This window comes from Podarcis gaigeae (genome assembly GCF_964106915.1).
Source record: "Podarcis gaigeae genome assembly, chromosome: 9".
Lineage (NCBI taxonomy): Eukaryota > Metazoa > Chordata > Lepidosauria > Squamata > Lacertidae > Podarcis > Podarcis gaigeae.
Genome location: NC_139685.1, coordinates 55,110,150 through 55,124,880, shown reverse-complemented (window position 1 = coordinate 55,124,880; position 14,731 = coordinate 55,110,150). Strand labels below are relative to the sequence as shown.

Genomic DNA, 14,731 nt, shown 5'->3' with positions numbered 1-14,731 from the left:
ACCACAAATATGCATGCCACCCAAAAGCGTTGTCAAACCCTTCCAGATCTAGGACATCAGTGTTTTCCAGTAAGATCCAATCTTTCAACCAGCAGAAGGCTGCGGATTCATAATATAACCTCAAGTCTGGCAGGGCAAATCCCCCTCTTTCTTTCGCATCAGTTAATATCTTAAACTTTATTCGGGGCTTTTTGCCCTGCCAAACAAACTTAGTGATATCCTTCTGCCACCTTCCAAAGCATTCCACCTTGTCCACGATCTGTAGGGTCTGAAACAAAAATAACATTTTTGGCAATACATTCATCTTTATAGCTGCTATTCGGCCCAACAAGGAAAGTTTCAATCTTGACCACGTTTCCAAATCTCTTTTGATTTCTGACCAACATTTCTCGTAGTTGTCTTTAAACAAATTCAAATTTTTGGAGGTCAGATACACCCCTAGGTATTTTACTTTTTTAACCACATTTAATTCTGTTTCTTTCAGGAACTCATCTATTTCTGCAGTTGTCAAATTTTTTGCTAAAACCTTAGTTTTTTGCTTGTTCAACTTGAATCCCGCCACCCGACCAAAGTCAGAAATTAATTCTAGCACTCTTTTAGTACTAGAGACTGGCTCCTGTAATGTTAATACCAGGTCATCTGCAAATGCTTTCAATTTGTATTGTTTCACTCCGACCTCAATTCCCTGTACCAACCGGTCCTTTCTAATCATGTTCAATAGCACCTCCAGAACTGAAATAAACAATAGAGGGGATAGAGGGCACCCCTGTCGTGCCCCTTTTTCAATTTTAAACTCCTCTGTCACCACATTGTTTACTATCAATTTAGCTTTTTGTTCTGAATATATTGCTTCTATTCCATTTTCAAACCCCCGCCCCACTCCCATCCCTTCCAAATTTTTCTTCATAAACATCCAAGAAATGTTGTCGAAGGCTTTCTCCGCATCGATAAAGATTAACACCGCTCTAGTGTTAAGCTTTGTTTGTAAAAGTTCCAAAATGTCGATGATGTTTCTTGTGTTGTCAAACAAATGCCTACCAGGGAGAAAGCCTGCCTGGTCCTTATGGATCACTTCATTAAGCACTTTTTTAAACCTACTTGCCAAAATGTCTGCAAAAATTTTGTAATCCACATTTAGGAGTGAGATGGGGCAGTAGTTCTTAAGCTGGGTCTTCTCAGTTTCTAGTTTGGGTATCAATGTGATGAAGGCTTCTTTCCCACGTTTCCGGTGCCTTCCTCCCCTCCATAATCTGGTTACAGACCTCCAACAAAGGTTGTATCAAATAGTCTTTCAGAACCTTATAGTATTTGGAGGTAAGTCCATCCGGGCCTGGAGATTTGCCTAATTGGAGGTTCTGAATGGCGCTTTCAATTTCTTGCTGTGTGATATTACTATTCAGGATTGTTCTCATTTCCTGAGGTATTTTCTGTAATCCATTGGTTTTGAAAAATTGGTCCACCTCCGAATCTTTCTGTGGCCCTTGTGAATAAAGTTCTTTGAAATATCTCTGGAAGCACTTTCTAATTTCCTCGGGTTTCTGAACCATTCTCCCTTCAATCTCTAGATTTGTAACAGTATTAAGTTTTTGTCTCTTTTTCAACTGCCATGCTAGCAGTTTCCCACACTTATTTGCTGATTCAAAAGATATTTGTTTCATTTGTTTAATTTTCCATTCCACCTCTTGATTTATCAGTTTCAAATATTGTGCTTGGAAAAATTTCACTTCTCTCAGCACCTCCTTCGACTTAGGCCTGGATCTTAGTTTTTTCTCTCCATCTCTTATTTTTTCCAATATCTTCTCCTTCTTTTCATTCCAGAGTTTTTTCTTGATCGTATTTTGTTGTATTAGAAACCCTCTCATGACTGCTTTACTTGCGTCCCAGATTGTTCTTTTTTCCACAGTGGTATTTAAATTTATCTCAAAATAGTCCTTTAAAGTTTTTTGGGCCTTCTTAACAATCTTCTCGTCCCTTAATAAGGTGTCATTCATTTTCCATCTGAAGGATCCGGTTGTATTTAGTCTCAATTCCATTTTCAAAGCATTATGGTCGGAGCAGGTTTTTGGGCAGATTTCCACCTTTCTAGTCTTGGGTGCCAGTCCTCTAGTTATCCATATTTGGTCGATTCGTGTCCATGTCAGATGAGCTTCAGAAAAGAAAGTTCCCTTCTTTTCCTAGGGGGTTCTTAACCCTCCATATGTCAATTAAATCCACATTGTCAGTCATTTCAAAAAAAAGTTTTAGGTAGTCTGCCATCTTTCGTTATGTTAGCACTTTGCGACTTATCCATATTTACAGACACAACCCCATTCATATCACCCATCATGATGATGTTGTTGTAGTCTAAGTAATCCAGCATAATCTCATGCCATTGCCATGTTTACACCAGATATGAGAAGGAAATTGAAATATATGCATTTTTATTATATTATTATAAAATTATAATATTTTAAGAATATAATATTTTATTTTCAGCACAAATTGGAAACAATGACGGTCCAGTCTACTACATATTTACACAGGAGCAACTGCCATTGATTCTCATAGGTTCTCTGTACATCTGCAGCCATGTCTGCTCCTGCTGGCCAGAATGATGTGGGAGGGGGGATCTTGTCATCAATTTTGCAGGACTAAAATGGCATCTAATAAGCTCATGGATTGGATGGGCGAGGATGGGGTGGGTAATTGTGTGTATATGTGTGTGTGCATGCGTGCCCCCCCGTGTGTGTGTGTGTGTGTGTGTGTGTGTGTGTAAAATAGTATTTTTACAAATATTACCTTTATGTCCAATATTTTCTCCACATTGAACCTATGCGCAAAGTTTCAGAGAGTTGCCCATTCAGGCACTGACAAGACCCAGCCCTTTTAAGATGGTGGCTGCATGTGTCTTCAAAACATCTCCTGGCAATAATTCCTGTTGATCTTAGTGGGTGTTGTTTCCACTGACATATGCTCACATGCCACAGAATTTGGTATTCTCTTGACTTCTGTTTTGAATTTATTTGGCTAGTAAGATGGAGCTTACCTTGCCCTCCAGTACACTTGCTGCAGCTTTCGGCAAAGCCAGAGGTTGCTCTCCTGAGCTGTTTTTCATTTCATTTTATGTGTGTAAATGTAACACCTTATGAATTACTTGGCTGGTGTGTTCTGACAGCTAAAAAGCATGATCATCCCCCCCCCCCCTTCTGAAGAATGGAAAGAAAAGCAATTGTCCCTATTTGGGTGGTGATTTATTGAGGGAACATTTTCCTTAAAAAGCAAAGCAAAGCAAAAGCGATTTATAGGTCCCAGGGTTATTCCCTTGATGGTAGAGTTCACCTTTATTGTCCATGGCCGTCTTGTATGTGAGATCGTCCTTTATTCTGAACAACAAAAAAATACGGCAGAGGTTTTCCTTCTTTCCTTTGACCAGCCATGAAAAATCTGAAACCTGCATTGACTATACATGTATACCAGTTACAGGCACTTTGGATATGCATGTTGCTTTGTAATGACCACCCACTTTTGTCTCTGGCCCCATCCACCATTGATGCACAGCCCCCATAAGGTTGCGCACAAGAGAATTTGGCACTCTGGATGAACAAGGTTCCCCACTTCTGGCTCAGGGGAACAGCTGGGGAAAGCTCAGGAGGATTGGCCAGGGGGACTTAGAGGGAACAGCTTCTTGTCCCCTAGTCACCTGCTCCCTCTGCCTAATAGTAGGGCTGGGCCTGTTGGAGGTTGCTCCTAATTTAGCTAATTCTAGATTGTAATTTCTAAGAACCAAGATCTCTGGGGCAGCCAGGGCAGGATGTGCCTACAAAAACACAGTCCTGGAGCACTGATGTGCTGTGTGTGGGAGGGGGGCATTGTAACAGTGGCCCTCCTGCACAGCTGGATAGACAAATGGGAGCAGCATGAAATCCCAAACCCCTAAATAATAGATGTCTGAGGAACGAGGTAACTTGATTATGCCCAAGTTGATTTGCCAGGGAACTGCTCCTCTTTTCTAGAAAACAGGACTATAAACGTATTTCCTTGTACTTACAGGTACAGAATAGATCTTCTGCTATGCTCTTTTGCTGAAAATACATACAATGTCCTCCTTTTAATTTCTCTTCAGTTTTTGACAGATCTTTAATTTCCATGGCCTCTGTTGAACTGAATATTTTGTGAGGCAAATCTACCCAATGATACAGACTGATTACTGAGTGGTTGGATTGTGGTTTGTATTTATTTGTTGTTTGTTCTTATTGAGTTTAATTAATTTTCTGCTGAAAACTTCAATAAAGATAATTAAAATGGGGTGTGTGCAGTCAGTCAGGTCAACAATAAAAGGGGTGGTGGTGATAGGGGCTCACTACAACCTATCAAACCCTAGAATCCTCCTCACATTGTCTTTTTGTTTATTCATAGTAACCCTTAATGAAATATGGGAATTGACTTGCATATCACTTTGATGATTTTATTGCATCAGGGAGATGGCTAACTTAATATATCCAGAAGTTAAGAACATGTCTACTTGTTATGCCCCCTCCCGGACAGGTTGACAACGTATGCTTTAAAGTAAGCTTGACTGTGTTCAATGGAGATTACTTCCAAGTAAATATGTTTAGGATTCCATCTGAGCATCACAACCCTATCCCTATTTATTTAAAAGTAAGTCCCTAGTAAATGTGATAGGATTGCAATCTTAATATATGATTTTAGTTATTAGTTACACCACAGGTAGCCAATCAGATGCCCTCCAGATGTTGATGGACTATAACTCCCATCATCCTTGGCTGACTGGGGCTGATGGGTGCTTGAATCCAGCAACATCTTGAGGGCATCATTTTGATCATCATTGACTTACATTTTATTTTTGGATCTCAAGCTGCAATCCTGCACTCATTTATTGGGGAATAATTCATTTTCTTCTGAGTAGACATATGGGATGGCATGGTCAATGTCTCTTCTACATAGGTTTCCTAAACATTCAAATAATTCTAGCTACAGCTCTCTCTTTTTGTAACTTTCTTCTATAATAATGGTAAAAAAAAATTTAAAAGAAGTTCATGTACAACAAACAAACCCCCTTGTTTCTTTGTGAACAGAAATATTTTCTTTTTAAGTCTATGATCCCCCCCCCAAAGGATGCCACATTCTCTTGATTTGATGTTCATGTTATCTTTTGTATTTATAGAAAAAATATCACAGGGCATTCTGTTTATTTACAAGGGACTCATGTGTATTTTTATAGCTTTTCTGCTGTCATAATGAATTACCAGCAATAAGCAATGCTTTGTTGGCCTCAGTGAAAATCAAATGAAACCCAGCAGGAGTTCCCAAAGTGCATTGTCCAAGTGTGTAAAAATGCTGCGTTGATGACAGATCATACTGTTTTTATTAAAGCTGAGAACACAGACTCTACTTTGCTTTTTGACCCTAGCGCTTTACTGTCAAGGTGATTTTATTTCTACAAATTTCCCTTCTGCAGGCCTCATCAACGATTCACCATAAAACATTAGACAAATTCCCATCACCTGTATGTAATTAAGGCTGGTTTGGATGTGCTGCTCATGACAACTAAGAAGATGTTTTTCTGCTTTGTGTAAAAAAGAAATCCACTTAGCAGTGTTCATTCAAGACACAATGTCTCCTTGTTTTAGTACCTGCTTCCTTTCATTCCTTTTTAAGCTGATAAGGACATCAGGGAAAAGGTCTTGAATTAATGCACTAGTTATAACATTTACCCGCAATTGGAAAAATCTGCTTTTTAGTTTTGTTGGGGCAGGGAATGAGGAAGAGACTAAATATCTCATTACAAACCCACCAAGATGTGATGATTCCAGAAAAGATGAATGCAACACATGGCACTTGTCTACTCTGAAGTAAGTTGTAGTAAGACTTACGCCTAGGCAACTTTGCATTAGATTACAGACTTAAGCATTTTTAGAAATATGGTCATTTTCAATTGCAGTTATCTTCTCTATTTCTAATAGGTCAGGGCTTTATTTCTAAAAATAAGAAGTGCGAGATTGACGGCCCAGTCCCTCATTCAGAGTCAATCACTCTGAACCCACGTATATCCTTACATGTAAAGGCAAGGGTAAAGGTACAGATATTTGGAGGACCTCCTGCAGATGTCCCTGTCATTTGTTGCAAGGATGTGACGACATGCAGGAGGGTCTTCTCTGGCACCTACTCTGTTTGAAAAACATTTCACCCCAAGCAGTGGTGTAGCGTGGGTTGTCAGCAACCGGGGCAAGGCAAGTAATTTGCACCCCCTAACCCGTGGATTTGCGCCCCCTTACCCTAACCCTCAGATGTTGTGCCCAGTGCGGCCGGCCCCCCCTGCACCCCCCATGCTACGCCACTGCCCCCAAGCCTTTTAACATTTTTATTTCCTACTGAAATGCAGTTCTTGATGCACTCTTCTGTTTAAATTTTTGACCATTTATATTGCTGTATATTAATTGCCTTTAGTTTTTATGCATTGTAAACCCACCATCAACATTTTTTGAAGGGTGAGATATAGTTGATTACACAGGGTTGGGGAAAAGGCATTTTACAGCCACCTTTAGCACGTTCTAGGGCTTAGCTTTACTGCTCCAGTTTTGTATATAAATGATGGCATATGTTAATTTTTTAGTTTGTCAGAGATTGTGTCATTTAGTGGCATAACAGTAGTCTCTCTTATAAAACGGGACAATGGGACAGGCCTTGTCTTCAGCATAAATGTTACAAAAAGAAATGGTGTGAGGTGCTAGAGTTAAAACCTAACCTAGAAGTCATACTTTGTGATCTGAAAACTGGTAAATGCCAGATGTTATGGGGTTGGTTGTGGTTGTTGAGAGATGATAAACACCCCACACATCCTGTGTTATATTTTATTTTTGACAATTTTGCATGTGGAAATCTTGGATGAAAGAGCATGCCCACTAACTTTATCACATGTTCTTCAGCATTAATTGAAACTCAGCTTATAGACAACTTTGCAGGGGCAAGATCAGAATGCCACATTTTTTTATTATATTGAAATGTAAAGATAATGCTGTGGTGACAGACCTCAAGTTGTCATCTGGGAGATAATAGCTTGTTTAGTGCTTCCCATTTAACTGTGTATATTTCTTTTAGCTTCCTAGATATGCTTGGATATTCTGGTCCTTTTGCTAGACGACTAGAAGATTTGGGAAAGGAATACTTACCTGGCAGGGGAGACACCTTGATCATTAGAAGATTCAAGAAATATTTCTGTCTGGTAAGACTCCACATCATTCCAGGCAAGTCCAGGTCCAGGCTGTTTTGGCTGAGGCCCTGGAACAGAAAGTAAGTTCTGAAGCCGAATCCTTTGTTTCCTGGCTTTGATGAATGCTCTTCTGCCTGTCATCGACCCTACTAAGCCTTGCTTCATGTCTCAGTTGAGGTCCATTGTGGGCTGGGGTAGAATCTGAGGAGGCATTTGTTTGCTAATACTTGACTCACTACCTATTTGTATAAAATAAGAGTGGCTATCCTGTGGCTCTTAGCTGTTGCTGGACTCCATCCTCCATAAGCGCCAACCATCATGGCCAATGGTTAAGAATGGTGGGAGCTGTAGTCCAACCACTTGTTGAGGGCTACAGGTTGGGCACACCTGGTGGAAGAGATCATTTAGAGCAGGTGGGACACAAATGCGGGCCTGCACAGAGCATCCTCCTTAAGTCTCAAATGTACTGTATTTTTTAATTTTTTTTATTATATTTGTATACCGATGATGATGATAATTTTATTGTTTATACCCCACCCATCTGGCTGGGTTTCCCCAGGCATGCTTCCAGGGGGGGGAAAGTCAGACATTAAAAACTTTCCTTCCGTTGTGTAATTCTTTATCTCCCTGACATCTGATGGGAGGGTGTTTCACAGGGAGGGTACCACTGCTGAGAAGTCCTTCTGCCTGGTTCCCTGTAACGTAACTTCCTGCAGTGAGGGAACTACCAGAAGACCCTCAGAAGTGGACCTCAGTATGGTTCGCAACATAGAAATACAAGTTGAGAACACAAAATACCTAATAAAACAAAACAAACCAATAACCCCGCTCCCACAAACACATTTCAAATGCCGTAGAATGTTAATCAGTCAAAAGCCTGTACCTAAAAATATGTTGCTCAGAGTGTCCGCTTCAAATGATTGCACAGCCTGGCCAGAGCTGCTGAGACAAGATTGCCAGAGGGCATGGAATTAGCTCAATCTAAATTACCATGCTGACGGAAGAATTGCCAGCCTAACAAGATAGTTACTAAAAGGATACACTAATCAACACATAATAAAACTCATAGCACCAAAAAGCAGCTAAGTGTCTTGTAGACAGAGGCAGCAGTACAAGTGCTTAGTTCACTTTCAGAAACAAACAGTGGAGGAATGTGTTTCTAAAGTGTGTGTAGACTTTACAGCATCAAAGTAATTTCAGAGCAGTTTCCTACAAACTGTAAAATAATACAGTAAATACAGTGTACCTACTGGGATCGCTTGTGCTATAGCTGTGATGCTCTATTGTTATGTCTATTGTTGCTGTTCTTGCCTTTTGCTTGTAAACTGCTTTGGGATTCACTTGAATGGAAATACATTGAATCAAATTAGATCTCTAAGGAATTAGATCTTTAAGGAATTATGTTCATCAATCATGGAGCTATGGCAATTTTGTTCCATGCATACCCTGGGATGGAGCATCAAGCCAAGGGAGAGAAGCCAAAGGACTGGGGATGTTGCAGTAGCATTTGGTCGAACTGGCTGTTGGATTTCTATCGTTGTCACAACTAGCAACACTACCCAAAGGGCTGGGGAGGGATATTAAGGTAGGCTTTCCTGATGAGCACTCTGAGGCAGTTTAGGAATCTAGGAAGCTGTCATATGCTGAATCAGACCACTGGACCATCTAGGTCAGTATTGTCTATACTAACAGGCTCTCTAGAGTTGCAGGAAGAAGATATTTTCCAGCACTATCTGCAGATTAAATGCAAAGCAAGTTACTCCACCACTGAGCGTAACTGACAAAAATGAAGTAATGTTTCAAAGGGGACACTAAACACCAACTGAAAAAAGTCAGGGGTTTTTTTGGAGGGAAAACGAAGCATAATATTAAAAAGTAAGAAGAGTTTATTTGCACAATTCCCATTAAAATAAAATATTTAGTGTGGTCCTGGAAGCCATTTCATATGTCAGAAATGGCATTGCACTATTGAGGACAAAGATACTGAAGGATATGAGATGGCCTTAACCAAGCATACTAAAATCTGAGCTTGCTGATGCAACTATAGGTCTTCATTTTGGCAAGTACCTAGTTAATCCATCTTCCTTCAAGGATTTGTATGCCGGTCTTGGGATACAAGAAGCAGCTGCTGACAGAGGCTAGTGGAAAAGGAAAGCTGTGCTTTTCCTTTTACTTTGAGACTCCTGCTGGCTGAACTGCTGATGGAACTACTCTTCACCAACTGTTAGAGAGACATGCTTAGCCTGCTGATGAGACTATAGCTTTTGCTCATGAGCAGCTCGCTGACTCTCTCTTTGCTTAAGGATGCAGTAGTGCAAAGGGTCCCCTTGGTTTTTAAACACAGTCCTCCAATATCCATGCTTGAACATCATCTCATACTTTCCCCTATTAAATGTAATGCAAAAACCATGAATCCCAGCACCTTGGCCAAACTCACATCATACGTTTAAAGCGCTATGATACCACTTTAAACACCCATCATTTCCCCCAAAGAATTCTGGGCGCTGTGGTTTGTTAAAGCTTCCGGGAGCTGTAAGGAGATTCCATTCCCCCTCGCAGATCCCTGTCAAGAGAGATTGACGAGGAAAATCTTTCTGAGAATTGTACCTCTGTGTGAGGAATGGGATACTCCTAACAGCTTTCAGCACCCATAACAAACTGCAGCTCCCAGAATTCTTTGGGGAAAACCCTTGACTGTTTAAAGTGGTCTCATAGCACTTTAAATATATGATGTGAATGTGAGCATTGTGCTGTTACAAATGCCTGTCTCCAAAGTATGGATCTACATGATTACACCCTTTTATCCACACTGTTGCCAGCATTAAAAAATGCAATCATACCCTGCACCTCATGATGCCATGGTGGTGGGAAAACCCTCCATGTTTAAGACACAAGTTCTCAAGATTTGTACCTTTCAAATACAGTGGTACCTTGGGTTAAGTACTTAATTCGTTCCGGAGGTCTGTACTTAACCTGAAACTGTTCTTAACCTGAAGCACCACTTCAGGGGCCTCCTGCTAATGGGGCCTCCTGCTACCGCCGCGCCGCTGGAGCATGATTTCTGTTCTCATCCTGAAGCAAAGTTCTTAACCTGAAGCACTATTTCTGGATTAGCGGAGTCTGTAACCTGAAGCGTATGTAACCTGAGGTACCACTGTACACCCTTTAATCACATCTTCCGCCTGTCCCTTCTGACAGTATTCTGTGTTACTTCTGAGTAACTGACACAGTGCACCCTGTTGCAACAAGGGAGTGAGGCCTGATATCCAGAGCACTTGCGTTCTCGTGCTTTCATGAAAGGGAAATGACATCAAAATTCGCGGACTGTTTGAGGACTGAAAATATAATTACCGATGAATAATTACCTTAACTCATTTAAATATACTTGAGGCTTTATGAGGCCTATCACCTTCCCTCGATGTCTGTGGGCAGGTGTGGGAAGGCACGCCAGCATTTCAAATTCTGTGGAAAGGTTGTGCAATGGGCAATGTCACATTAAAGGGCACAACAGGTGGTGGCCAGCTGGTAACCTAGGCAACCAAGTGGGTTAAGTTGTGGCCTTCTGAAAGAGGGCAGTGTTTGTACTTGGCTGAGGTAATAAGACCAAAGAGGCATGCAAGGAGATTTTCTGTGGAAGAAGATTTCTAGGCAGCCCCTCATATGCAACTATATGGATGGCAGCTGAGAAGGTACAGACCTCCAGTGTAAAGAGACAAATAACTCTGAGCCCCGGGGGAAGAGACTATGTATTATTATTATTATTATTTAATTAATTAAATTTGTATACCACTCTTCATTTGTAGATCTCAGGGCAGTTCATAGCATAAAAATACAAGATAAAAACACAAAATACGTAACAAAAACAACAACAAAACAAACGAATACGCCCCCATTTCCTAACACAGAAGCCACACCTTATTTTATACACTTGTACAACATCATGCCCACTGTCTGCTGGCAGCTGTCCTAATGGGCATACATTTAAAGAACTCATACCATTTTAACAGTCATGGTTTCCTCCAAAGATCGTGAGAACTGAAATTCCTTAAGGGCACGGAAAGGTTTTAGGAGACCCCTCATACAACTATAATTTGCAACACACTTAAACTGCAGTTCACAGGATTCTTTGAGGGAAGTCATGACTATTAAAATGGTATGAGTGCTTTAAAGTATGAGGTGGACGTGATCTAACTGTCTGACGTTTCCTCCAGTAATTTTCCATATGTTACCAATATATGTTACTCTCTTGGTAGCCCTAGCTGACCATGAATTCCATGGTGGAGAAGGGACATATGACTCCATTCTACTTCCACCAGCCTGCTTAATTTCGATGCTAGTAGTCCCTTGCAGGCTGTGGGCTTCATGGAGGGAAGTCTTCTACAAAGGAGACAGATGGAGGAAGGAGTGCTCACAGTCACCCAATAATTTATTATGCACAGTTCCCACTGAATATGGCTCACACGCTTGGACAGCACCTACACAATTTCTGAAAATGTAAGCGAAAATTTGGGCTCATTGACAATTGCCTGTTGGATTGTGCTAGTATTTTGAAAATAGGAATTTTGAAAACAGTATTTGGGGTGGGGTTGTTCCATTTGTTTTACTGCATTGTATTATCTTTTTTAGATTCAACCTGCCCTGGGCCCTTATGGTGAAAGGTGGGTAAAATAATAATAATAATAACAGTAATAACCAGCACTACAATAATAACCTATTAATATCTGTTATTAATATGTACCAGTCTTAATCTATTAGAACTGTTAGAAAAATGTTCCAGCCCCTTGCATCATTACTTGAGTGTAAAAAGCCCCGAAGTTAGTAGGATATTGTTCTGAGTAAGCATGTATGTATAAGAAATGAAAGAAAAATGAACAAAAGCTGTTAAACTACCCACATGCACACACACACACACACACACACACACACAACATTGTGTTTGTTTTGTTGCCTCGATTGTGACCAGGCAGTTCTCTTGCTATTGTGTGTGTGCAACGCAAGTGGTAAAGCAAGGACACTACCTAGTGTGATGGCTTCCATTCTTATTTCTTCATGGCATAGAAGCTCAATTTTTAAAACGCATGGCTTTAAACCTATTAGGACAGGCATACAGCAACTTTGCACACAGATTGCCCCCGAAGTAAGTCTTGATTTTAGGACTAAGCCAAGCTGGCATGCAAGAGCAGTTGCTGTTGATCTTTTATACTAATTTTGGATTAATTGTGATCTACAGCGCTGCGTAAACATGCTAACCTAGTGCTTCAGCTTCGGCACAGCTAAACATTAATCCTTCTTAATGCTGTAAGTCAACTTTTAGTCCTTAGCAGAATTTACCTTAATCTCTGGCTAGGAAACTGACTTATTTACAAAACATAATCCAAGAGCTCCAGAATCTTAGTGGAAATGTGCACAAGAAGTGTTTTACCTATGCAAAATAGATATCTCTTTGGTGTCCTTTATTAAACCCAGCATTTGGAAATATTGATCGAAAATGTACTGAGAATTGCTGGAGACATATTTTCTAAATGATACCTTGCATGGAAAGAAGCCCTTAGTATTCTCAATAATCTTCTCTAATAGTCTAGATTTTTTTTACTACAAATTTGTCATATCTAGAGAGGTGTTTTGAAGGGGAAAATTATCAAACAGAAAGCTGATAAATTATTCTTCATTCATGTGAATAATTTGTTATGAAACCTCTTAGTTTTGTCCACGTTGTCCTTTCATTTGGACACGATAACACATTTTCTTGAAAGGCATATTGTGATAATATTCTAAGAGTACAACTCACAGGTCCCTTGGGGTCATAGGCTGTATGATGGCAGGTGGAGAGAAGAAGCCAAAGTCAAAGACTGTAGGAAAAATTCGAAGGGCCAATGAATAAGGAATAAATTTAGCAAGGCTCAGTTTGGAGGGACTCTGGTTGGAGGGACCAACTTGGGCCCTCCAGTAGTTCTGGACTACAACTCCCATCAGTCTCAGCCAGCACAGCAGAATAGTCCAAAATATCTGGAGAGATCTTGGGGAAATTGCAACAGAAACAGGTGTAGAAATCACCAGTGTTTGCTTATTTGTTCCATGTCCAGAATGGAAATCAGTTCAGTGAATACAATCACTATTCAGTATTGATGCCCTCGGTCTGCTAATGCTATCTAATTGCACACGCCCATTTGTGTCATGTTCCCTTTGCATTGAAATGGATGGTATGGAATCACATAATAATTACATACTGAATCACATAATTAATTATGCAAGGTTGTGGGTGCTTTAGCTGAGATTCCTGCATTGCAGGGGGTTGAATGTGGAGTCCCTTCCAACTCTAGTATTATATGATTCTAAGGTTCTGTCACAGTGGAAAGTGAACTGAATAGCACAGTTTTTGTTGGTAGCTGAACTGCTGCAGAAGAAAAACAGTGTTTGCATGCAACATGGGTTAGGATGGAAATAGATGCCTTCGTACATCCCTATAGGCTGCTAAAGTCTGGGTCAGAGTATGGTTGGAAGTTGATGGTTGCAGAAGGAAGATTTAAAAAAATAAATAAAAATGGCAGGAGTTGGCAGTTCCTGATCACCTGAAGACTGTTTTACAGAACTCTTAGAGTCTTAAAGTCTTTGTCCACATAGGCTATGTACATTCTGTATTCTATACTGCCATGATTTCTCAGGATGGTGGAGAAACAGATCCAGCTACTGCCACCTCATATGCTTGATAGCTGTAAATCCTTTAGCAATGTACTAGAAGCTTTACCAGGTGCAGAGTGAGCACTCAGGATCTTTTTATAGAGGGTAGTTATTGAGCCAGCATAATTTGCCATGTTGTATCTTTATTTACTTCTGATCGGCTGCTCTCAACAGCCACACAGCTTCATCTGTGACTGTAGTTGGGAGTAATTTGATTCTCCCGCAAGGTGTGAAACCTCTTTATAGAATTATCCTTGCAACAAAATTCAAGCAGGTACATATGCAAGCTTGTCTTTTAAAGTTCTGAAACATATGTTAAAAGGTTAAGAAGGTCGCTTGAACAAGCTCCATAAATAGCTTTGATTTTCAGGGAAAGGAAAGTATTATGATTTCAGCCTCTGGAGTTCATAGACAGATAGATAGGCTTACCATCCTGCACAGTGCAATGAAATATGAAGATGTTGTTCGTATAAGGCCAAGCTTGTGTCAAAATTCCAAAGCATGACAATAATTGTAGATTAACTTTAGAAAGGCTATGCATTTAAACAGAGCGGCACCATTGACTATGATAAATTTCCCTAGCTTAGTCTAGTGGAAGTCCATATAACATGGTGGATGAAGGAAAGTGACATTTTGAGTTAAAGAGGCAGATGTAAATGCCTGATCTGTTGTGCACCCACAACTCTTCAAGTCATTTTCCCAAGTCATTTTCCTGCTAATACACACAGCTGATGGGAGTGCTTTAAAGGATCTCTTATTTTATATTACTCTCAATCTTTTGTACCTTTATTTCTGGCAATGCCTTTAAGTTATTACATATCATGGCATATGCTGCCCACCATT

The 14,731-nt window shown here is 40.3% G+C and overlaps 1 protein-coding gene across 1 annotated transcript; it reads right to left on the bottom strand.

Moving 5' to 3' along the window:
* Window positions 1–3,075: 3,075 nt before the first annotated feature.
* Window positions 3,076–14,022, bottom strand: LOC310853072 (uncharacterized protein; the record flags this gene model as incomplete). Its single annotated transcript, XM_083757238.1, has 5 exons — window positions 3,076–3,362; window positions 7,170–7,278; window positions 8,094–8,152; window positions 10,576–10,672; window positions 13,956–14,022. 5 exons carry the CDS (start codon window positions 14,020–14,022, stop codon window positions 3,251–3,253), a joined length of 444 nt encoding a protein of 147 aa, XP_083613364.1. The 3' UTR covers window positions 3,076–3,250.
* Window positions 14,023–14,731: the final 709 nt, after the last annotated feature.